The following is a 23,917-nucleotide window of genomic DNA, read 5'->3' as shown; positions in this document are numbered from 1 at the left end:
AGGTCGTCTCCTCTGGAAGCCTTCCCTGACTGCCTGAACTCAGAGGACCCCACAGAGCTGTGGGATCCTGATCAGCCGCTGCTGAGCCTGGCTTACGTCCACAAGAGAGGGAGAGCAGGGAGATGGAGAAGGGAACTACACTCACTGTGTAGTTGGGAGTCAGCCTCTTGATGTCATTCAGAGCCACATCGATGCCCATCACGCCCAGGATCAGCTGGTTCTGGAAGCAGAGGCAGGGGTCTGCAGTGGGCTCAATTCCACGGGAGGGGGTCACCTTGCCCAACTGCCCACACCCATGACCTCAAGCTGCTCTCACAAGTGGCCACCCTGGTCTGGTCTGCAGCTTCCTGTCCTTCCTCCATCCCAGACCTGCTATGGGCCTGCCCAACCCTCCCCAGGCCTCACCTTCTTTTCCCCAGGGCCGTCTTGTGTCAGGTTGAAAACAGGGAGGGTCCCTGTCACCACCATCCCCAGCCCCTGAAAGGAGAGGAAGAGTATGGGTCAGACTCCTGTGGGCAGCCATGCCCCCACCCTGAGTGTTCAGAGCAGGGGGCGCTGCAAGGACAGGCCACCTCTTTCTCATTTGTTTGGTTTACCACCATTGGGGGCCCTCACAGGACTTGACCCTGTGGCACATCCCCTGACCCGTCCATGCCCTGAGGCCTTACCAGTGCATCCTCGTACACATTAGTCCATTGCACCTGCTTGGCCTCCTTGCCCGCCAGCACCATGGGCCTGCCCAATACGTCAAGATATTCCTGGGGAGGGAGCGGGGCAGGGGTGGGGTCATGAGTCTGCCCCTCCCACTGAATCTTCCCGGTTCTGTCTCCCCATGTGTCAATCAGCCACCAGGGGGCGCTCACATCACACAGCAGCCCGTCTTTGCAACGTCCCAGCCAAGCAAAGAAAAGGGGCTGCGAGGAGGGCTGGCCCACCCCAGTCTTACCTGCGTGTTGATGCGGATGGCACCAATGGAAGGGATCTCAAAATAGTAACCTGCGAGGGCAGGGGAGACAGAGGTGGGCCTGGGTGGTGGTGCTCAGGAGCATGGCACAGGGGCCCTGTACTCTGGGGGTGTGTCTGCAGCCCTGACTTGTCTCTCGGGTTCCCTTTTTTTGGTGTCATTTCCCCTGAACTCACGTCCCTTTAGTGCCCCCCTGCCATTACCCTGTGACAACATGGAAGTGGCTGTGAGAGTGGGGGTGTAAGGAAGCAAAACTGGGATGAAAGCAGGAGCCTGAGGCCTGAAGGCCCTCATTCTAGGATGGCGGTGACATTCAGGTCCACCAGTGGGTGAGGCCCAGTTGTGTGGAGAGATGGACTGATCAGCAAATAGACCCCGGAGCAGACAAGCGGGGGACACGTGGACAATGGACAGTCAGATGGGCAGAAAGAAGCTGAGTCAGACGGACAAGGTAGCCACACAGACAGACAGACAGTCATACATATGGAAAGACAAGCAGTGGACGAACAAGGAGGGGGAAAGCTGAACATACGGAAGGACAGGTGGACAACCAGCCCAATGGATGGCGGGACACGGCAGGCAGGGCCTGCGGCAGGCACGCCGGGTGAGTACCTTTGTTGGTGCAGGCCATCCACTGCAGCGGTGTGACGTCGTAGTTGTGCTGCCCCACGGAGAAAGTGAACACGCGCACCTGTTTGGGGCTTGAGGTTACTGCCGTGGCCACCAGTGGACAGCCCCTCCCTTGGACCGGGCCAGGTCAGGGCAGCTCCCGCCTGGGCTGAGCCTCACCGTCCGGTTGGGCCAGTTGTACTTCTCAAAGACGTCCTGCACACGGTCCTCGCCGCCATCCGTGAACATCATGATCATCTTGTTGCAGTTGGCACGAGTGATGTTGGGCTGGGCAGGAGGAGATGTGGGGATGGTCAGCTCTGGGCCCCTCCCCAGTCCCGGGTGGGGGTCTCTTTCCCCAGGGTAGGCCTGCCCTCTGCACCTCCCCTGCCCACAGCAGACGGTGCTGTCTGCCCGACCTGCCTTTTGGATGCTAACGAGGCCATCTGTCTTGATTTTCCTGGTGTCACCAAGCTCAGGCCTCTGCCTATCCCTGGCCACCCGCTCGCCCACCCAGGGGGCTCACGTTCTGCAGCTGGTCGAAGGCGTACTCAAAGCCGGCCTTGTACCCCGTGGTGCCCTTGGCCACCATGCCCTGCACAGCTTCCTTGAACACCTTCTTGTTACGCACGTTGGCCTGCACCAGGTGTGTGAAGCATGACACAGGCTGTGCCTTTTCGTTGAACTGCAGGGACCGAGACAGTAGTGAGTGGCCTCAGGCTGGCCCAGGGAAGGAAGAGGTTGCATGGGCTGGGAGGGAGTGACCTATTCCTGGCCCCTGGCACTCACCGAGGCCACGTTGACATAGTCGTCGTCGGAGAGCGTGTCGAGCATCTCACAGACTGACGTCTTCATCAGCTTCAGGGTTAAGCCACTCACACTGCCACTCCTGGGTGGGGGGGTGGTCACGGAGGCGCCTGGTAGTACTCCCCCAAGATGTTCCCCAGCAGCAGATTCCAGTCCCCAGCCCTGCCCCCACCCCACTGGCCAGCGCCGCTCACTCACACATCCACGATGATGACCATGTCCTTGGGCGATGAGGCCCCCTGGATATACCTGCCCAGGAGAAGCCTCAGTTAGGGCCAGCCTTACTGGGACCTTGCGAGGGGGCAGTTCTTCCTTCCTTCACCCCCATACTGATTCAATGTTTCTATGGTGCGTCCATGGCCTGGGCTGGACAGGGTTCTCGGCTCTAAGGATACCACATTTAATGAAAGAGTCCTTGCCCATGGCATGAGTGACCTGACCCCCAACACATGAACAACCCCAAGGAGAGGTGAGCACGTGATCCAGAGAGTGGACAGGAGGCATGTTCCGTGGCCTCAGTGGCTTGTCATTTCCGCTGGCCCTGGTTGAGGCACCAAGGGCAGAGAGTCATAGCTGCGAAGGGGGTTGAACAAGTGGCAGGGGACGAGGCCATGAAGTATGGCAGGAGAGGCAGGGAGCGGGTAAGGGTGTCTAGGGCTCCGATGGAGTACAGCAGAGGCTGGCCAACCCTGCAGAGGACACACCCCCCTTGGGAACCCCCACGGGCCCAATCCCTCAGTCCCGAGAGGGTGGAGAGCAGGGCAGTGGATGAGGGCAGAGGCAGCTGGGAGGCCTGCCTGGGTGATGGGATCCATTTTCCAGTGGCAACGATGTGTGAAATGAAAATTGGATAGAGCTGGCTGCGCCCTGCTCGGAGGCCTGGATACTGGGAGGGAGGGGAGCGGGCAGGCGAGCTGAGGGGGGTGTCCCTGCCCAACCCCTCCCTGCTCGCTCACCAGGGTCTCCTTCGGACATCGTACAGGTCGATTTTCTTGGGGGCTCGCCACGGCGTAGCTGCGGGAGGAAAGGAGATGACTGGGGGGTGCCGGCAGGGAAGTGCCTGGCCCTGGTAGCAGGCCTTGCAGCAGTGGGCCAGGCCACCCTGCAATGGACAAGGTGACCATCCCCTCCCACGCACCCAGGATGAGGGGCCAGGGAGGTGGAGGGGCGTGGGGTGCTGAGTGGACTGGGGAGATGGGCTGGTGCCCACCTGGATAGTAGCGAGTGACTCCCGTGGCGCTGCCAAAGACCTGCCACAGGAGCGTGGGGTCCTGCCTGCGGTTCTCCATGAACACATTCTCCAGGGCCTCTGTCCAGTTGAGCTCATTGAGGATGACGGTGGCTGAGGGGGAAGCAGGGGGCTGGGGTGGGAAGTGCTTCGGCGGTTCTCCTGCTGAACCTCCTGACGACACCCACTCACGTGCCTCCCACTCAGAAAGTTCTCTGCCTCCTCGGGTCTCCCTCATTTCCCAGGGCTCAGCCAGGGCCGCACCAGCTCCTCCACGAAGATATCCTGGTCCTCATCCCCTCTGAAGAAACAGCTCAGTCTGCCCTCAGCCAGGGCCCCAGATGACCAGGCAGGGCACCTGGGGCCTGTGGCCCCTGCAGAGGGGCCACCCAGGTGGCAGGGAGCTCTGAGCCCGAACGCCTGTCCAGCCTGCTGCGGGGAGCTTGCCGCTGGCCCCTTGGGAGCTCACCCACTCAGCATGTACTCCGGGCTGCAGCCACAAGAAAGCAATTAAGGGCCCGATGATGGGGCTGGAATTATTCAGCTATTAAGGTACCTGATAAGCTGGAAGCCACTCAGCTCCATGATTAATCAACTAGGGCCAGGAGCAGGCAGGGGTGGGGGCAGGGGCTCTTGGCAGGGCAGGGGATGTGCCATGATCCTTCTCCAACACTGGCACGTGAGCTTACACACACACACACACAGCCTGCACTTGCACACTGCATGCAGTATACACCAGGCATACCTACATCTCACCTCTGTGTTTCCAGCGACATGTGTCACCTCCTCACCCCTACACCTACCTGGCCAGCAGCCTGACTGTGGCCATGGGCACAGGGGCACACGTGCTCATACCTGCGTACCAGTCTGCCCCTACAGGAAGACACCCATGAGTCCTGCTTTCACCTCCCCCAACAAGTTACCCCACCCTCCGTCTCCTCCAGCCGCTGTGGCTGCGCATGTGACTGGTGTGTGGGGGTGGCCAGACCCTCCCCCCATATGCACTCACAGAGTAAGGCTTCTCTCAGACGGACGGACTCCATCCTGTAGATCCCTCAACCTAGGCAGAGACTCAGGATGGCTTACAGTTGAGGCCCCACTGCCCCTCAACTCAGGACAGCCCTAAATCTGCCCAGTGTAGGTGTGTAGCCCATGTCCTCACATGTGCATTGTACCTCACCCTGCATGTGGGACACTCAGGAAAAACAGCAGGTCTGCTACTGTCAGGTCTCTGTCCCCCAACAGCTCCCCCAGGGGCTATTTCTTCCTCTAACTTCTCCCACCTCCTTTCTCCCCCGGTGGAGCCCTGATACCATCCCCTCTCGCTGAAGATGCATGCCCCAGACAAGAACCAGAGAATGCCTTCCAAAGGCTCTGCTCTTCTCTCAAGGGGCTTCCCCGGTGGCTCAGCGGTAAAGAATCAGCCTGTAATGCAGAAGCCGCAGGAGACAGAGGTTCGATCCCTGGGTCAGGAAGATCCCCTGGAGGAGGGCATGGCAACACACTCCAGTATTCTTGCCTGGAGAATCCCATGGGCAGAGGAGCCTGGCGGGCTAAAGTCCATAGCGTGGCAAAGCGACTTAGCATGCATGCTTCTCTCAAGAAACACTTAGAAGAGATGAAGAGCTGTGATTTACATTTTGTTTGATCTTAAGTTTTTGGCCATGCTGCATGGCATGTGGGACCTTAGTTCCCCAACTGGGAATGGACTGCGTGCCTCCTGCAGTGGAATCATGGAGCCCTAAGCACTGGACTGCCAGGGAATTCCCAAAGCTGGGATTTAAAGATACAAATGCAGACTTCTCTGGTTGTCCAGGGTTTAACACTTCTGAGTTCCCACTGCAGGGGGCAGAGGTTTGATCCTTGGTCAGGGTACTAAGATCTCTGCATGCCACATGGACCAAAAAAAAAAAAAGCAAATGCTCCAGGGTCAGCCCACAGCCTAGGTTGGTGTTTAGTCGCTGAGTCATGTCTGACTCTTTGCAACCCCACGGACTGCAGCACACCAGAGTTCCCTGTCCTTCACCGTCTCCTGGAACTTGCTCATACTCATGTCCATTGAGTCAATGATGCCATCCAACCATCTTCTGTTGCCCCCTTCTCCTCCTGCCTTCAATCTTTCCCAGCATTGAGGTCTTTTCCAGTGAGTCGGCTCTTCCCATCAGGTGGCCAAAGTACTGGAGGTTCAGTTTCAGCACCAGTCTTTCCAATGAATATTCAGGGTTGATCTCCTTTAGCAACGATGGGTTTGATCTCCTTGCTGTCCAAGCAACTCTCAAGAATCTTCTCCAGCACCACAGTTCCATAGTTTGAAAGCCTCAATTCTTCAGTGCTCAGGCTTCTTTATGGTCCACCTCTCACAGCCTAGGGGGCGCCAGCATATTTCAGGGCATTCTTCCCTCTGCTCTCCAGTCTGTGGAGCCGCTGCTGTCTGTCTGCTGTCTGCCCCCTTCAGCGCTCTCTCCCTTCTCTCCGGCCCTGCAGCTTCTCTTAACTGACCGTAATGTGAAAACAAAACACATTTCTAGCATTGGTTGTGCCTATTGAACAGTATGTTATGGTTTCGTTCCTAATTTAGAAACTTAGTGAGTTGTACAATTTCTATTTTTCTCTCTAAGGAAAAAATGAAGTCAGACTCTCCAATGTTTCACACTGTACTGTCTGCCCTGTGAGAGTCTGCCTGGCAGGTCCCACCCATCACTGGATCTCAGTTTCCCCCATCTGCACAATGAGAGGCTTAGGGCAGACAGATCACCCTGGGAGCCCCGCTAGCTGCTGGCAGAGGGGTGTCCCTGACTCAGGTCAAGGACCAAGAGGGGGCCTGGCTGGCCTGTCCCATGTATCCATGACCACCTGCCTGCTCACGCATTCACCGTGAGACACACTCGTGCACACACTACAATCAGCCCTCCACCTGGAAAAGGCGTGCTCCTCAGCCCTGTGCATACACACCCACACTCACGTGCCCACACTCTTAGATCACACTGAGCTGGGAAACGGGGACCATGCCCCCTCAGGCAGGCGATTACAGATTTAATTAAAAGTGACACAGTAAATAAAAAACATATAAAATGTAATTTGTGTGGGTAGCGAGGGGTGACTGGGGAGGGCGGTGTGGCTCCTGTTTTAATTAGCGTGCCTGCCTGCGATAGTGCCCCTTGACTGGCTCAGGCAGGTGGCCTGTGGGCGGCCCTTGGGTGGGGGGACACCCACTGCCACTCCTGCCTGAGGCTGCCCAGATGGCCTGGCTGGCCCTAAGGGTGGACGGGGCCTCCTTGAGAACGCTGAAGGATTCCCAGGGTTTCTGAAGATCACTCGGAAGCTCCAGAACCTTTGCTTCAAGAACCGCCACCCGTGGGCCCTCTGAATTCTGAGGCTACCCTGTGGGTGCCCCCAGGATTATGTCAGGATCAAGAGACCCCAGAGCCTTCAATCCTGCAGCCAGAGCTCCCCAGTCAGTGTTCGACTCTTGGCTTCTTCTCCCTGCACCTCCCATGTTCTTCAGCAAGGTCATCCTCATGTCTGACTGGAACCCTTTTCGCTGTAGTGAACTGGTCTCCACATTATGCCAAGATACACTGTCCCTGGAGCTGGGAATCTCAGCCCCTGACCTCTATCTCCACCCCGCCCCGCCCCACCCACCAAAGAGGATGAGGGAGGTGTTACAGGGTCCATGTCTGTGAAGGAGAAGTTGCTCCCTGTTCTCCCAACCCCTGTGTCCATCTGCTGTGGTAGCTCCTCAACCCTTCCTGCCTGGGGCCAGGGAATGGGCGAGGGCCGGGGGAGGAGCTCCTCTGGAGACAGTGGGGACTTGGCCCAGCATGTGGGGGAAATAGTTATGTGCATGCATTGTGTGGGCACGTGGGTATAGGCAGGAGACCACGCATGCACAAGGGGAAGAGGCCCAGCGTTGCATACCCTGCTGAGAGGCAGTGTGAGGCTGTGCCTGAGAGTGGCCTGGTGCCTGTGTGTGGGCGGCTCTGAGAGGTGAGCACGTGTGACCTCGGGTGCAGGGGGCTGAAGGTGGATGGCACTGACTTAGTACCCGGGACCTGGCAGTGCCTGGGCAGTGGGCCGTGCCCCCCACGATGGGTGGGGAGGGCTGCTCCCGATCACGCTGCACACTCACAGCCTTTGTAGATGTCCGTGGGGATCTGCACGGCTGTGTATGAATAGTTGACCTTGTTCTTGAAGTTTGAGTCCTCAACGAAGTCCAGCCGGAGGGTGCTGGCCTTGGACCCCCTTTCCACATCCTCACTCTCAGGGTCGTCCTGCAGAGAGGACCCCCCCCACCCGGACAACCATGGTAGTGTCAGGGCTGGGAAATGGTGGAGTGGGGTTGGACAGAACTGCAGACAGAGGGGCCAGAATCTGGCAGGTGGGGCATCTTGGAATCAGAGACTACTGCACTCAGAGACAAAGAGAGATGGAGAGACACCCGGACAGTGGGACATGGGGTATAGATCCCTTGCCCGGAAGGCCTGTGACTCGCACCTGCCCCACACATCCCACCCCACCATCGCCGCATTTGCTAAATCTGAATTCCAAAACCAAAAGCAAACCAAGCGCTTCCCCTCATCCCTGAACATCAATGATCTGCAAGCACTTCCCCTCATCCTTGAAAACCAATGATCAGCAAAGGAGGCAAATCTTGGAGGCAGAGAGGGAAAGTGGGCTACAGACACCCCCACCCCCGGCTTCCAAGGACTTGTTCTGTGTAATCACGGAGGCGGCCTCAGGACCCCCTCCCAGGAGCTTTGAGAGTTCACCCTGCAACTTGGCCCCACCCATCCCCTGCCTGAAATTCCTTTGGCACCAGGGAGAGGGCCCTAGCTCCACCTGCGGGGGAGGGGGCAGCACCCCCTGCAGTGGGGTGGCTCCAGGGGCTGAGCTAGAGTTGGGGGAGTCCTGGGGAGAGAGCTGGGCTCAGGCAGGGGTAGCATGGAGGCCCTGTAACCTCCAGAAGGAGGGGTGTGCAGGCGCCTGCTAGCAGCAGGACTAGCAAGGCCCCCGTTGACTTTCTAAAATGAGCTGCCGCCGTCTGACAGGTGCCAATTACGGCATCTCTCTGCCGGGCAGGCTGGGCATGCGCCGTGTGCCCCCGCCCACCACAGGCTGGTGGGAGTGGGTCTGTGACTACAGTGTTGATGCCGCAGCCGAGGGGGAGGGCGGTGGTGGGCAGGCATGGGTGCAGGTGTGCAAGGGGGAAGGGAAGATGGAAGTAGAGATGAAGGGGAAGACGGGGAAAGCCAGATGGGGAGGCAAGGGGAGATGAGTGAGACCCAGGCAAGGTGTGGGGCAGAGCTGGGGAGCTCTGTGACCTGGAGAGAGGGAGCGCAAGCAGCTGAATCAGACACAGGTTCCCGCAATGCCCCTCAGCAACCCCCCAACCCCACGCCGCCCGTGACCACCCCCAGCACCAGGCTGAGCTCGCTTGGTCTCCCGGGTGGATCTCACGTGATGGCCAACCCCACCGCTTGTTCGCTTGCTCGCTGGGTCCTGGGCACGCCCCTCATGTTCCCCACCTGGCCAGCTGTGCCCTCCCCACCCAGGGAGGGCTGTGGGTCCACCCTCAGGTCTGGGGAATGAATTACTGCCTGGATGCAGGCTGGCCGGAAGGGCCTCCTGCACAAACACCCTTTTCATCTCTTCAAGAGTGGATTCTATATGGCAAAACCCAAGCCATCTGCTGTCTTCCCATTGCCCCTTACCCAGGGTGCCACCCCGCTGCCCACTGCAGCACACCCTAGGGGAGACCCTCAGAAGCCGGGGCAGAGGCAACTGCTGAGCATGGAGGCCAGAGCCGGGGAGCTGAGGCGTGAGCAACTCACATTCTGCTGGGAGGAGGGGGAGCGCGGGAGAAAAAAGCCCCTGAAATGTCAGCGGCAGATGAAGGGCGCTGGAAAATTTAATCTCCCAACTTTCCCAACTAATGTGACATTTGGATTCTGTTCTGATAAGCTATCAGCTGGCGAACTTTTTCCTTCCTTCTTTCCCCCCTACCCCCACCTTCTGGCTGGTAATTTAAAAGTAAATGGTCTAGAAAGATCTCTAACTGTACCTCTGGCAAAGATTAAAAAAACAAAACAACAAAACAGGCAGGAGAGTTGGGGAATGTGTGCGTGCTGATATTTATACCGGGGCTGGGAGGGCTGGGATTTTTCCCTAACTGACCCTGGCCCAGTCCCGCCCTGGGGTGAATCCCCCTCCCGGGGAAATCCCTAGTCTCCTCTCCCCCCAGAAGACGTCCAAGGGGCTGGGGGCAGGGGGTCAGCGATACAGAGGTAGGGGTTGGGGGCTGCAGGGAACAGGGAATCCAGGGAGGAGGTCGGGCACCAGAGGCCCAGGAGCCGCTCAGTGCTGCCCCCACGCCCAGGGGCTTTTGTATGGTGGGCAACCGCAGTCTCCTGGTTTATATTTAATGCACTGATTGCTAAAATTACAGCCCGCTGCTGAGGGGGGTAAGGAATTAGATTCAGGGTCTAATTAAAGGTTTGTTCTTCATTTGAATTTCAGATTCCAGCTATAATTTTAGCAACTTCTCTGGGAGCCATGGAGGCTCAGCCAAGGGGAAGCACACCTGCTCTAGCCCACCCACCCTGCCTTCTCGGGCCCCCTGCCCGCCTGCCCTCCTGAAGGCTCAGCGAGGTTGGCCTGGCATCCACAGACCCTCTGCAGGAATCCCTTCCTGCCTCCCCACCCCTTGGTGCTATCAGATACATCCTGGGGGCTCCCAGGCACCCCCCGGGGCTGACAGGCCCGGAGTGGGAGTCTAGACGTGGGGTCTCCTGCACCAGCCAGCACAGGTGACCCCAGAGACTGAGTTGTGACACTTTCGTTTACAGAGGAGATAGTGGGGTTCAACTGCTTTTGCCTCAAGGCAGGCAGATGAATTTGGGCCTAGACAGGTTCACCAAACAGTCTGTTCCATGTGCCTGCACCCTCAGACACTCTGGTCTCTGTAGGCCCCCTCACACCTCAAATGGTCACACATCTTTCATGTGAGTCCTCTGGTGACAGGGACCTCTCTCTGTTGCATCTGCCCAAGCAGATGTGAACAGTCAGGGAGGTGGAGGTGGAAGAGCCATGGAGCTCCAGGCTATCTGGCCAGTCCCAGGGCCACCACTTTAGAGGTGACCCCTGAGGAGCCAGAGCCCTCTCCTTCATCTGAAGAACAGGCTGCAGACTGCCTCGAAGGTGGAGTGGGGTGGGGTGAGATGACTTAGCCGAGGGCCAGCACTGATGGTGGGGCCTGGCTGTGTGGTGGTCCGCACACTGAAGCCACAGTCCCCTCACCACAGCAAAGGGACCTACACTGACCTGAAACACATCAGCACCCCGGCCCTGCCTGCCGCACCTCCAGGAAGCCCTCCCCACCTGCTCCCTCTCTCCCCTGTTCTCCCAGCACGCAGCAGCCCTCTGCCCTCCCGATGAGGCACCTGATCTGACTGAGGGGAGAAGGTCCGTGGGCCTCACCATCCTGCCCAGGGACGGGCTGGGCCCTCCCCACACTGTGCAGTGAAGCTGTGCCCCTTGGTGCTGCAGAGACACAGCCTGGAGGGGTCAGGATCTCTAGGGAGTGGTGGGAGGTGTAGGGTGGGGGGCTGTGGGACCACAGCCCTGCAAGGCCACACTCAGAATGCTGAGTCCTAACACTCTTCTTCCAGCCCAGGCTACAGGTCTCAGAGGAGGGGGGCGTGGCTCTGGAAGCTCCCTACCTCCCCTCAGCAAGGGTGGGGGCACTCACCAGCTCAGCATCGGCTTTGGCGTCATAGTACACAATGTCTTCCTCCTGGTGGGAGAGAGAGGCCTCAACAGTCATGGTCTCCTGAGATGCAGCCAGGATCCCCCGCTCTGAGGCCTGGCTGGAATGGCCCCCTTAGGTTCCTCGGGGGTGGGGCAGACACCACCCTCTCTTCCATCCAGAGCTGCCATCCAGGGAGGGCTGAATGAGTCAGGCTGCGGAGGCCTGACCCCCACCCCAGCCAGACCATCCTCAGGGGCCCTCACAGGCACCAGGAAGATGTGGTACCGCGGGGTTGGGGTGGGATCCCCCAGGGCTCCCTGAGTCCAGGACCAGGGTCTCTGCCTTGCAGCCCTGCCCGGAGGTAGGCTGACAGCCAGCCTGTCCGCGGAGACTCTGGCTGAGGCAGTAACCAAGGGGGAAGTGGGGAAGACGGAAAAATAGAGCGAGACTGGGACAGAGTGAAATAATGACTCGACACCGCATCTTCCAATTTCTTCTATTAAAAAGCCTGCTCATTACGGGCATGTACTTATTAATTATCTGTGATTTGTTGTGAAATGCAAGGGGGTTTACACAACAGGAGCAGGAGAAAACAAAGCCCGGCCCCCGCGCCTGCCTCCCGGCCTTGCCTGCCTTTGCTAGCACCGCCCGTCCTGGCCTGGCCCTCCTGCCCGCTGCCGGGGTTCTCGGCCATCTGCACGTCATAATCACCGGCCACCCCGGGGACTCGTAACACAAACGGGCTAATTTCATGTTTAATGATCTTTAATCAGAACTGAGCACAGCTGACAGAGGCCGCCAGAAGGTGAATCTGGTGCCATCAGGTGCCACCGCTCAGGATGGGCCGCCCCACCCCTGCCTCGATGGCCCTAGGGCACGGCTCGAGCTAGGGCCACGGTCTGAGCCGCCCTCCCCTGGCGTTCCTTGGCAGGAACCTGCAGCATGGCCCTAGTGGGCCCTTGCTTGCCAGGGAGCCTGTTTCTTTGTGGTCTGCAAGTGGGAATGATGACCAAGTCTGCTCCCAAAGGTCTGGCTGTAAAACACCGAGCCAGCGCTTACTCCATAATGGGCTACCCCTTGCCCGGGCCTGGCTGGGTCCCATGTGCTGCGTGACATCAGGCTATGCTATTCTCTCTCTGGGCTCAGGTTCCTCGGGCTTCAGGGAGGAGCTTAGCCTTGGTGACTGTCCAGGTGCTGGGTGTGAGGCTTGAGATGGTTGGTACCCAGGCTTGTATGAGTTGTTTCCTATCAGAGGTCTGGGGGTGCTGGGCACTGGCTGGACCTATGGGCATAGTGTGAACATTCTGGAACATAGACTACACACCTGGCACCACCCTTGGGTAAGACCACAACCTCCTGATGACTGAAAGACTGAAGTTTCAGTCCTGTGAGGCATCTGCTGTGTCTATCAGGGCCTCACACACACTGCAGTATAGGATTCTCCCAACAGCCCCATGACTCCATTACACAGAAGAGGACACTAAGTCAGGGAGGGAAAAGGAGTCGCACCCTGGCTCCATCCTGCCTTCTCAACTCATCTCCAACCCCTCCCGCACCTGCCCACCCACCAGTCCAGGGAGACTGGAGCTCAGGTAGGCCCAGGGTAGGGGCAAGGGCTGGGGCCCAGGCTCCAGGGTGCTCGGTCTTTCCCTGGGCCCGGCTCTGACCGAAGCGCGTAATGAAAGCTGACATTACATCAAACACAATAAGGAGTTTCGGTTGATGAAGATCATTCCTGAACACACAAACCCATTAAACCGAGGGGAAAAATATCAATTCAACACACTCGCTGGCGAAAAGAAAATGTGATTTGTTATCTAAAAGGGGGTTATAAACAGGGCTCGGATGCTCTTTCCCTCCGTAATGAAAACAGGCAGGCACAGTGGGAGGACTGCAGATTAGAACATGTGGCTTCGCTCACCAACTTTTTAGGCAAACCTGCTGCAAGGACAGGAAAGGGCATGGGTGGGGGTTGGTGGCTCTAGGCCTCCAGAGTGACCCTTGCAGGGACCCTCCTCTGGGATCCCCTCACAGGCCGGGCCTGGGTCCTGCCTGACCTGGGACGGTCCCTGGGATTCTGGCGTTCACTTGGGCCATCCCTGCAACTGCTCCAATGGCTCCCTTTGTCTCTCTGTCCGGTCTCAGTGCAGGATGAGATGCTGGTGGCATCAGTGACACGGGGGGAATGTGTCACACAGAAGGATTCTAGCCCCCCTCCAGACTGCCTGTGAGGCTCAGGAATCTGTATGCAGTGTTTGTCCCTCTGGAGAAGGAAATGGAAACCCATTCCAGTATTCCTACCTGGAGAATTCCACAGACAAAGAGGAGCCTGGCAGACTACAGTCCATGGGGTCTCAAAGAGTCAGACACGACTGAGTGACTAATACAACACTTTGTCCCCCAGGGGCTTGGATACACGTTGGCAGGACTCCTCCCTACCTCTCCCACCTTGAGAGGGCCAGCCCATGCCCCTTCCTTGGTAGAGAGTGGCATTAGCTTTGGATGGTGGCAGGCAAGGTCACATGTGTGAAAATACATTGTAAACCCAGCTGCGGTCACTATGTCTGATGTGATGTGGAAGTGGGGATGTGGCGGGACAGGGTCATTAGGGTCGGTGGGAGGGTCCCTGGAAAGCCTCTGTGTCTGCTTAGGCTTGCAGGTGCCCCCGCCTCTGATACACAACAAGGAGGTGGTACCACCTGGTGACTACATGCAGGGGCCCTGGCAAAGGGTCCTGGCCTCCTGGCCGGGCCCGGACATGTGAGCTCTGGGATCCTGAACAGTGAGTGGGGACTGAGGCTGAAGCCTTACAAGTCTCTGTGGCCCCATGAGGACTCCTTGGGGTCACCTCCATCTCACTGATAAGGCAAGGGTGCCTGTTAAACCCTTCAGCCTCCATGAGGCTCCACCTTGGTTTTCCACTTGTAAAGTAAGAATGATGATGCTAAGAGGACAGGGAGCGAGGCCTCTCCAGGGGTTTGGGCCAACTCGACCCATGAGTGGGCTCCCTTGTGCTGACAACTCCACAGCCCCAGGAAGGGCCTGAATATGGAAGAAACCCCCTGGCTGGGGTGAGACATGTGTCCTTAATGTCCAGGGTTGACACCTCTGACAGTCCCTCCATTACTGGCTATTTTAGGGGCCATTCTGCTCAAACCGGGCAGAGAGTCGGGGAACCACCCCTCTGAATTCACACACATCTCCCCGCAGGTGGATTTCTGTGCATACACGACACGTGAGAGGCGGGGTTGGGGGCCCACACAGCTCTTGTATACACACAACACACACGCTCTCCAAGAGAGAGCATGAGGGATGCTGGCCGGCGGGCAGAGGGCGAGGAAGTGAGGGTGGGGTGTGCACGGGGAACAGCAGTTGACACCTACGTTTGGCGCCGTGGAAGGCGGCTGCCGTGGCTAGGTCGGACCCGACTGCAGCTTGCTCGCCCGGCTCCCACGCAGGACCCAGGCCAGCTCCCCGGCTGCACCAGTGAGGACGCTTGGCCTTCCTGCCCTGGCTCACGGCCAGCTCAGCTCAGCCAAGTGGACTGTTTTCCGAGAGAGCCGTCTGTCGCCGGCTTGGCAGAGAGGCAGGCAGCAGGCCCAATGGCTGGGGCAGACCTCAGGCCGGGGAGCCACCTGTCCTGTCCAGCCGGCTCCTTGGCCTGGCCCAGCCTTCACAGCCTTCCCTTCGAGTACCCAGGCAGTGCCGCCTCTCCCATCAGACTCTCCAGAGAAGGGCTGCGTCTCTCCCATCAGACTCCCCAGGGCAGGACCGCTTCCCCCATCACACTTCCAAGGGGAGGGATTTGTCTCCTGCAGGCCTTGGGGCTGGCACTGAGGCCCTGGGACCATGGCCTCTCCTGCCCCCACTGACCCATGCCCTGGCCCGGCTCCTCCCTGGTGACCGTTTAGATGGAGGATAACGCTGGCACAGTGAGGCCCTGGCACCAGGCACGGTGTCCGCCAGGCGGGCCATCTCCATCTACCCTAAGTATTATGTGCACCAAAGCACCTGCTGCCTGTCTGCAGGGGCCGTGGGAGGGGCCGCCTGCTAACAAGGGCCCCGGTGTCCAAGGCTGCGGCCAGGGCTGTGGCTACAGGTTCTCTATCCCTGCTGCAGCCAGGAGTGCGGGGTCATGACCTGAGACCAGGGAGAGGAACACGGGGGGCACTTCCCTTCCAGATGTTCTCTTGTCCCAGCTTTGACTTTGCAGACTGCAGGATCCTGCAAGTCCGTGGGCTGGTGTCAATGGTGTGAGTGTGTGTGTGCCTGTGTGCGAGTGGGAGGGGGTACACCACTGTCTGTTTCTCAGAGGTCTGCACGCAGACTTGCTGGGTGCCATTGACACAGGCAGGGCCACAGCCTACTGACCATGCAGTGGAGTCCAGTGTGGCTCCACAGGTCAAGGGTTTCCTCTGTGCCCAGAACTGCCGAGTGCCATCCTACCCCACTCAGAGGTAAGAAGCCTGAGGCTCTGGTCACTCTGTCCACAGGGCACCTGGTTGGACATAGGGACAGGTGATGGGCAGCACTGAATCAGGCTCAGTTGCCTCTGGCCAACAGGAGCCGTGAGCAGGGCAGACAGATGAGCCCACGGGGCCACTGGCCTGGGGGAGCTGCACTGGGAGCCATCTGTGATGGGGGCACCAAAGGCGGTTGCTGTGGGCAGTGGGGGCTAACCCTAGAGCTGTGGCCAGAAAGATGAGCTCTGGGGAGTTAACTGGAGTGGGAGGTGCCACCCTTCTGAAGGAGGTAAGGACCTTCCTGGGAGGAGGCCTGGCTCGTGTAAAGGGCCCGAGTTTGCCACTGGGGCCATGGCACAGGCTGCGAGCACTCCTGAGTGCTGGGGAGGAATATGGGTCCTTCCTTAGCTGTCACCTCCTGAAGGTTTTGGGAAGGGCACAGTTTCAAGGGTGGGTGGTGTGCCTACAAGGGACAAAAATCCATCCTTTAAGCAGTCTCAAGTTCCCACGTCCCCGTGGCATGGACAGTTCCCACCCTGGCAGTTCTGCCTGGCAGCCCAGGCAGGGCTGGCTAGCCTAGTGGCTAATGGGCCCAGCATTAGGGCTGATGCCTTTCTGCCTGGAAGCTGGGCAGCTTGCCGCTTCTGGGGAGGAGAATGGCCCTGATGGTGCAGCTGGAAAGGAGGCAGCACCTACAGCACCACCCTCCCCTGCCTGTGGGACACACAGGGAGACTGATGGCCTGGTGGGGGTGAGCGACAAACATCAGGCAAACAAGGCTGGGCCCAACTGGCCCTGTGGTCACACCCCTAGCTGGGGGCATCTCAGGTCAGGACAGGGACCAGCAGAGCCCTCTTCCACCTCAGGACAGGAACACCCAGAGCCCATGGGCCGGGATGGGCAGAGGTGCACCCACACCATCACCAACTTGCACCTCATGACCTGACATGTGGACCCTTTCACACATCACACCTGGGCTGACAGCCCCTAGTTCTAGCCGGGCCTTTGTCAAATGGGGAAACTAAAGCTCAGAGAAGGGCGAGCTCTGGCTGGGTGACTGTGCCCAGTGTGCGGGGAATGGGTCCTCAAAAGCACCTGTCTCAGAACCTGGACACCCCTGAGACCCGGGCTCTGCTTCCCAGTAGGCCCCTGGGGTGCCCTCTTTGGCCTGGGATAAGCTGTTCCTGTCTCAGATTGACTGAAAATGAGGAGTCAGGGGTCAGAGGTCCACTAAGATGACCCTTGAGTTTTCTGCAGAGTCAGGAAGAGAAGACGGGTTTGGGGCTGAGGCAGCCCTCTCCTCTTCTGGTTCCGGGCCTGGACTAGGAGGGAGAGAAAGCCAGGCTGAGGGCTTCCAGTCCCTGATTCCCCAATTCCTTTACCCTGCTCTGTGCCTGCTCTTCAAGCCTGTCCTGGGCCGGGAGGGGAGGGAGTAGATATGTCATAAACAAAGGAGTGGACAGAGCAGGAGCCAAGGGTTCTGGAGGCCCAGCAGGTGGAGGGGCTGATGTGCTGGTAGCCAGAACAGCCTCACTGGGAAGACGCAAGACAAGCTGGGCTTCCGGGAGGAATGGAGTGGGTAGAGAGATCAGGAACGGGGCTGGAGTTAGGTGTTGGGTGTGGCTGGAGCACAGGAGGAGGGGAGAGAGGAGGCAGGTTGATGAGAGAGGCAGGGACAGCCAGATCCTGGGGCTTTGGGTGCAGGCTCAGGCTGGGCCTTGTTGGGAGTCGCCAGGGTGCTGTTATTTGCAGGCGGGGGCAGGTACAAGTGCCCAGGGAGTGCAAAGTGACTGCTGTTGTACGTATTTCTGATTAAGAGGCTAAGGAGGCATGGTGGCCCAGGGTTGGGTTTGTAGTGCTGGAATGGGAAGCAAGGAAAAGGCCAGGCCCCAGCTCCCAGGGAGGGAGGAGGGGTCTAGGAAATCACTAGTTGATTTACATGTTCACTATAGACAATCATCTGTTAGTTACCTCCAACCCCATGTGAGCTCCTTGAGGGTAGCACCCAGTATCCACCAGGGAGCAAAGGAGGAATGCTATGGTGGGGGTTCAGGGTGACCTGGGGGATGGGGACTGGGAGGAGGAACCGGTTTACAGGGTCTACATCACAGACATGAGCCCCCCTGGCATCTGACAGGCTGGCTGTGACTCTGCCTCCAACAGGTAACCTCAGGTAGGTCAGCCACTCTGCGCCTCAGGGTCCTCGTCAGTGAAGCAGGAATAACAGTCCCTCCCACCTCCTAGAGGCACCGGGCTCAGAGCTGGAGTGAGTCAGGGCCTCTCCCACCCCCTATCGGCCCCTGGGTTCCAGGGGCCAGCTCTCAGTGCCTCTCCCTGCATTGAGCACAGAGACCACTGGGAAGCGTGGCCACAGTCCCAAGTGGCTGTGGAGGACACAGCGAGCCCTGCCAACTTCTCTGGTCCCCAGAAGCTCGGTCAGCCTTGGCATGGGGGGTTTTCCTGAATCTGGGAGGAACCCTGCCTCGGTCTCTCTTCGGATTTACTGTGATCCTGACACAAAAGGTGTCTCCAGCTCACCCCAAATCAAACACGCTGCCTGGATATGTGAGGCTGGGGGTCAGTGAGGCGCTCCTCCCCTTCCCCACATTCCGGACACTCTGTCCTCAAGCAGAGTCCTGCTCCCAGCATCTCCTGCCTCCACTTACTCTGGGCTCTGCTGGTGAAAGGAGAGGATTTCCTGGCTATGACAGCCTGGTCCCCGATCCCAGCCTGGGGGCCTTCTGGAAGGGAAGTCTGGGAAGGGGATAGGGTCCTTCTCCCTCAGCAGCTCTCCCACGACAGTGTATTCGTGAACCTCAAATGCTTGCTGAATGCTGGGCAAGGGTTCCTGGCTCCACACCATGGACCCCTTGGTGCCCCGCCAGTGGGTGAGTGCAGCCTCCCCTCCCTCCTCCCCTGCACTCACATCCACCCTTGCTGGGGGTGGACAGGTCCCAGGGCCTGCGGAGACCACTGCAGTTCTTACCTTGATGTTGTCCTGCCAGCGGTGAGCTTTCTGGAAGGTCTCTGCAGCATCAGCCAATCTCTGAGGGACAGAGCACAGGACGGTCAGAGACTGAGGGAGGTCTGTTTCCAGCCTAGAGGCTTCTCCGTCCCCAGCAGTCCCTGGGGCCAGGGTGGCTCAGGGGTTCCCTGGACATCCTGCCAGACCCCTCAGGGATTCCTTAGCACCACACATTCTCCAGCTTGCCTTGTGGGCCCTTCCCCCACCCACAGGAAAGGTGAAGCCTGCACAGAGTGACCCGAGTGGCATCTCCACGGGACTCCCCGGACTTCAGCTCAGTCACATTTCCAGCCCACAGGATGGCAGGGGGATCCCCAAGATGATTGAGGACCTAGGCCCTGCAGCCAAACTCACTGACACTCTCGACTCGCTACAAACCAGCATCACCCCAGTGCCAAGAGGAAGGCCCTCCCAGTCCAGGATGAAACGCCACGAGAGACAGAGTGCCTTGCTGATGCACCTTTGCTCCTGGTTGCTCGGGACCCAGTAGGAGGTGCCCACGGCCCACTCCTGCCCACCCAGACCCACCACCATTGTCCTTGTCCTGGCTTCCCAAGCCCCCTCCCAGCAGCGATCTCCAAGCCTTCTGTCCACACAAGCCTGGCGCATCATTCGGCGCTGATTGCTGTGGCCTCCTCTACTGAGGCCCCTATGCCTCTGAGCACAGCTGTCTGTGTATCCTGCACTTTGCTACCCAGTACGCCTGGCGCCAGACAGTGCTGATGTGCAGAGACATGGCAGAGCCAGCCCTGCCTTCCACAGTCCAGAAGGGGAAACAGACACATCACCAGGCAGAACAAAGAGGGCAGGAGTAGCTGAGGTGCTTCGGGGAAGCTCAGAGCTGTGGGAACTTAGGACATCAGGGAGGGCTTTCTGGAGGAGGCACAGATACCCTTTGGCTACCCTCTGGGCCTGAATCCTCACTGCCCAGAGATTCTTATTTTGTGGATTCCGTGGATCCTGCCCCTTTACGAAGTCCTGATGCTGGGAAAGATTGAAGGCAGGAGGAGAAGGGGACAACAGAGGACGAGATGGTTGGATGGCATCACCAACTCAAAGGACATGAGTTTGAGTAAACTCCAGGAGTTGGTGATGGACAGGAAGGCTTGGCGTGCTGCAGTCCATGGGGTCACAAAGAGTCGGACATGACTGAGCGACTGAACTGAGGCTTCTGAGGACAGAACTGAGCCGGGCCCTTTAGGGCCTCCCACGGAACTGAGTGAAGTTTTATTAATGGTAATGATGACTCACCCTGAACTGGTCACCTGCTGCATCCAGGCTTGACCACCACCACCCCCAAGCCAGCAACACATCAGGTGTACCTGTCACCATCCACAGCATGCTTGATGTGTCCCCGGTTGAGGACGTCCAGGCACAGAGATGGTGAGCAGTCTGCCTGAGGTCACGGAGCGACCCTGGGTTGGGCTGGGCCTTCACCGTTGAGTTTGCCTTGTGCAGCCCATGACCAAGGTCCGAGGGCACGCTCTACAGGGTCCACCACGCCCGGGGAGGAACAGAGCGGCTCATGGTTGGGGAGAGGCTCTGATCCCCAGTGTCCTCTCCACTTGACCCCATGAGTGATGCAGTAGGGTCCTGCCCCCTGGCCCCTTGGTATTCAAGACAAACACTCCCATCCCTTAGTCCAGGCCTGATGGCTTGTGGGCCCCAGAGGGGAGATTCTAAAATAAAGCCTGGCAGCTGCACACCAGGGGAAATGAAAGACCAGCTTTTCCTCCCCTCCAGCGTGGTGGAGCCTGGTGGGATCCTTACAGAGCTGCAGCCTCCACCCTCTGGGCAGGATGTCACCTCTGGCTGTTAGAAAGGCTGCCCAAAGCTATCCCCTGCTCCCGCTGGGCCTGATTTCCCCTCCTCCTCTGGCCAAAAGCACTGAATACTGGGAAGGCTGTGAGGCTGGGGGACATGGGGCAGGGTGGGAAGTCCCTTTCAGAGTCAAACGTCTTCAGTTCACATCGCAACAGCCTCCTGCCACCCCACCTGTCTTTTTTGTAGCTTCTGTCCTCTGCCCACCTGTTACTGCCATATTTGCTTGGCTGGGCCCCACCCCACCTTAATCCAGCTTCAGGAACCATAGGCCTCTCTTCTCCCAGATGGCTCCTGGATCCTGCCTCCAGTCCTGGCCCCTTCTGAATGCCTAGGTACCTTTCTGGGGGTAATCCTCAGGCCCACTGGAGCATATAACACCCCCTCTTGGAATGAGCCCAACCTCCTTGTGACTATTACCGCCTACATCTCACTCTTAATGCAACTCTTGGGACTTCCTTGGTGGTCTAGTGGTTAAGAATCCAACTTCAAAGCAGGGGACGTGGGTTTGATCCCTGGTCAGGAAATTAAGATCACACATATTGCGAGGGAACTAAGCCCGTGTGCCGTAACAAAGACCAAGCACAGCCATAAAAAAAAAAAAAAAAAGTTTAACTGTTACTCTAACCACCTTACTGATCATCCCCAGCCCAGACTCTTGTGTCCTCTCTTGCCCTTCACTATCTTTCTCCACATGACACCTGGAGCTTTTGAAATGTGGGTCTGGGGGTGCATCACAGTCCTGCTTCTCCACAAACCCCTAAACCTTTGGCAGTTACCCGTGGCTCTGCACAGAAAACGCAAAGCTTTTTTGAGACCCCAGGAGCTCCCCTGCACTCAGCCTCTGCTCCTCCCTTTCCATTTGGGGGCATCCTCTCAGCCTAAACCACAAGCACCCCCACCCAACGCCGAGGCCCTGATAGTCCCTGATTAACAGCTGGCAGCGCCCTTCCGCAGAGGACATACTGTGTGACACACGGGGTTAACAACATTGTCACTCCTGTTAACCGAGCACTGACCCTGCATACCCACCACCGGGGACTGGATAGGAGTGTCTGAGCCCCAGGAGCATTCCCTGGGGCCACACCTCAAGGGGCGAGCCTCGGGCAGTCACTGCACACCCTCTTTCCTTGCCTGGTGACCTACCACTTTCCCAGGGATGCCAGACCCTTCTCAGAATGGGCCTGGAGCCATTGCCATTTCATGGAGGATGAGACTAGAACACACGTGGGAACAACCAGATCAGGGCCCTTCCCACGGAAAAGCCACAAGGTTGACGGGGTTGCAAAGATCAAAGTGACACTAGCTGAAATCTCCAAACTGGGCCAAGCCCTTGAGGAACTTTTTCTTTGGCCCCTACTGCCCCCGCTGGGTGGAGGATGCCTGCTCCTTCACCCGCTGAGGGCTTAGGTCTGACCCTGGGAGTCATGGGCCTCAGGAATATGGGGACCGATGGCCCCTCGGGCTCTCTGGGCTAGCAGCCAGGGTGAGGGAGACCAGGGCGGGGGGAGCCCCAGCCCCCAGCCTCCTTGAACTTATGGAATCCCATGGGCTCAAAGGCCCAGGTCAGCCCGCTGACTCGTGAATAACGGAGTTGCAATAGCCACAGCGAAAGGATTACTTTTAATCCTCAGTAACGATCAAGCCATTATTATTTTTTCAGTGTTACAGATCAATCAGTCCATCCCCAGGCACTAGACGTGCGGAAACTGCTAAATACACTGGCCTGGTGGTGCGGGAGGAAGGGCTGAGGCAGTTGGATGGCGGTGGACGGGGCAGGCTGTGGAGGCTCGGGGTCCCTTGGGTCTCAGGGTGAGAGGGGAGAGGACAGGAGTTCGCACAAGGGGCCCCGGGATGGGACCCTGGAGCCTTGGGTTCAAATCCTGACTTCTTCCCCCAGCCCTCAATTTCCTGCCTATACGTTAGAGGTAGTAACCTTCCCCACTCATAGGGCAGCTAGGTTCTTGGCAGCTCCCTTGCCCCAACCCCTGGAAGCTGCCCATAATGCCAAGTATGCTGGTGTCTCCCTCGCTGGCTCTAAGCATGTGCTCCCTCGCCCACCTCCGAGCCTCCCTGTTATCCCCTCTTTCTGTTTGGGATGTGCGCCACACCACCTTAATCAGACTTATCGGACTGTCACCTCCTCACCTCTTTTGCAAGCCTCCTTTCGCCCTTGGCCAGTCCACGGGCTCCCCTCCCCTCTGCTGGGCACCCGTCTCCAGAGAGCCCACAGCGCTCAGGCTTGCTCAGGACTTGCCGGGAGACAGCTCACAGCTCTGTCTTCACCTTACCCTGAGGTTCATCCTCCTTGCACTTCCCTCCCACCTTCCCCTGGTCCCCCTGATGGCCTGGGGGAGGCAGGATGGGGAAGGACACTGAGGTCCAGAAGTAAAGGAGAATCTACAGAGACTCCCGGCAGGGCACGGGCAGCGGTGGGAACACCGTTCTGTCTGTCTCAGGGCTCCTGCCTGTCCGGGGGAGATGTGCTCCATTCCCACCCCTGACCCTGAATGCCTGCTCCCTGGGACTGGCTCCCTGCTTGGGTTCTGGGCTCTGCTCTCAGAGCAACCTGCGGTGTCTGGTGCTTCCGGTACCAGGCCCCTGCACCTCCTGCTCCTTCCTCTGCACTCCCGCCCAGATTCCTCCAGCCTGTTTCCTTTATTCATATTTGAGGCATCAGCTCAGACTCCATTCTCCTCCTAACCACTCCCTGATCCCTGCCAAGCTGCCATCTCTCCCCATCACGGAACTCAGAAAACCCTCTGCTCTTCCTCTTGAGCTCCGAGCTTGGTGGTGGCTATATCTGACAGCTGGCAAGTTCACAGAAGCCTGACCCCTAGCATGTAGTAGGTACACAATGAGCACTGAAAGTGTTAGTCACTCAGTTGTGTCCGATTCTTTGTGACCCCATGCACTGTAGTCTGCCAGGCTCCTCTGTCCACAGAATTCTCCAGGCAAGAACACTGGAGTGGGTTGCAAAGGAGGTACACAATGACCATCTGATAAATCAAAGTAGGAATGTCTGTGGACCTGGGTGAAGGCTGGAGTTTGGACTTGCCCGGTCAGCTATGTGACCCTAGGCATGTGGTTTAACCTCTCTGAGACTCTTCTTCATCACATCCCGGAGGGTGAGGGCCACCTGTGAGGATGACGCTGCTATGAAGTTGCTTATGGTGGCTTGCCTGGCCTGCGATGTCTCCATCGTGGCCAGGGCACTGGAGGGAACCGTGGTTGGACTGCTGAGCAGGGCTGT

At 58.4% G+C, this 23,917-nt stretch overlaps 1 protein-coding gene across 2 annotated transcripts in view; it reads right to left on the bottom strand.

Annotated features, from left to right (window-relative positions):
* Window positions 1–23,917, bottom strand: part of CACNA2D2 (calcium voltage-gated channel auxiliary subunit alpha2delta 2) — a 140,417-nt gene that overhangs the window by 14,359 nt on the left and 102,141 nt on the right. For both annotated transcript variants that reach the window (XM_061396825.1, XM_061396826.1), the window contains exons 4-17: window positions 18,805–18,864; window positions 11,356–11,400; window positions 7,738–7,879; window positions 3,591–3,722; window positions 3,337–3,394; window positions 2,579–2,629; window positions 2,363–2,462; window positions 2,100–2,258; window positions 1,754–1,861; window positions 1,577–1,655; window positions 947–996; window positions 669–758; window positions 406–477; window positions 146–220 (exon numbers count right to left, since the gene is read on the bottom strand). In XM_061396825.1, the coding sequence (XP_061252809.1) occupies window positions 146–220; window positions 406–477; window positions 669–758; window positions 947–996; window positions 1,577–1,655; window positions 1,754–1,861; window positions 2,100–2,258; window positions 2,363–2,462; window positions 2,579–2,629; window positions 3,337–3,394; window positions 3,591–3,722; window positions 7,738–7,879; window positions 11,356–11,400; window positions 18,805–18,864 (1,221 nt within the window). The remainder of the gene's footprint in view (window positions 1–145; window positions 221–405; window positions 478–668; window positions 759–946; window positions 997–1,576; window positions 1,656–1,753; window positions 1,862–2,099; window positions 2,259–2,362; window positions 2,463–2,578; window positions 2,630–3,336; window positions 3,395–3,590; window positions 3,723–7,737; window positions 7,880–11,355; window positions 11,401–18,804; window positions 18,865–23,917) is intronic.

This window comes from Bos javanicus, chromosome 22, assembly GCF_032452875.1.
Source record: "Bos javanicus breed banteng chromosome 22, ARS-OSU_banteng_1.0, whole genome shotgun sequence".
In the NCBI taxonomy this organism is placed as follows: domain Eukaryota; kingdom Metazoa; phylum Chordata; class Mammalia; order Artiodactyla; family Bovidae; genus Bos; species Bos javanicus.
Note: the sequence above shows the minus strand (reverse complement) of the source record. Positions and strands in the feature narration are given on the sequence as shown.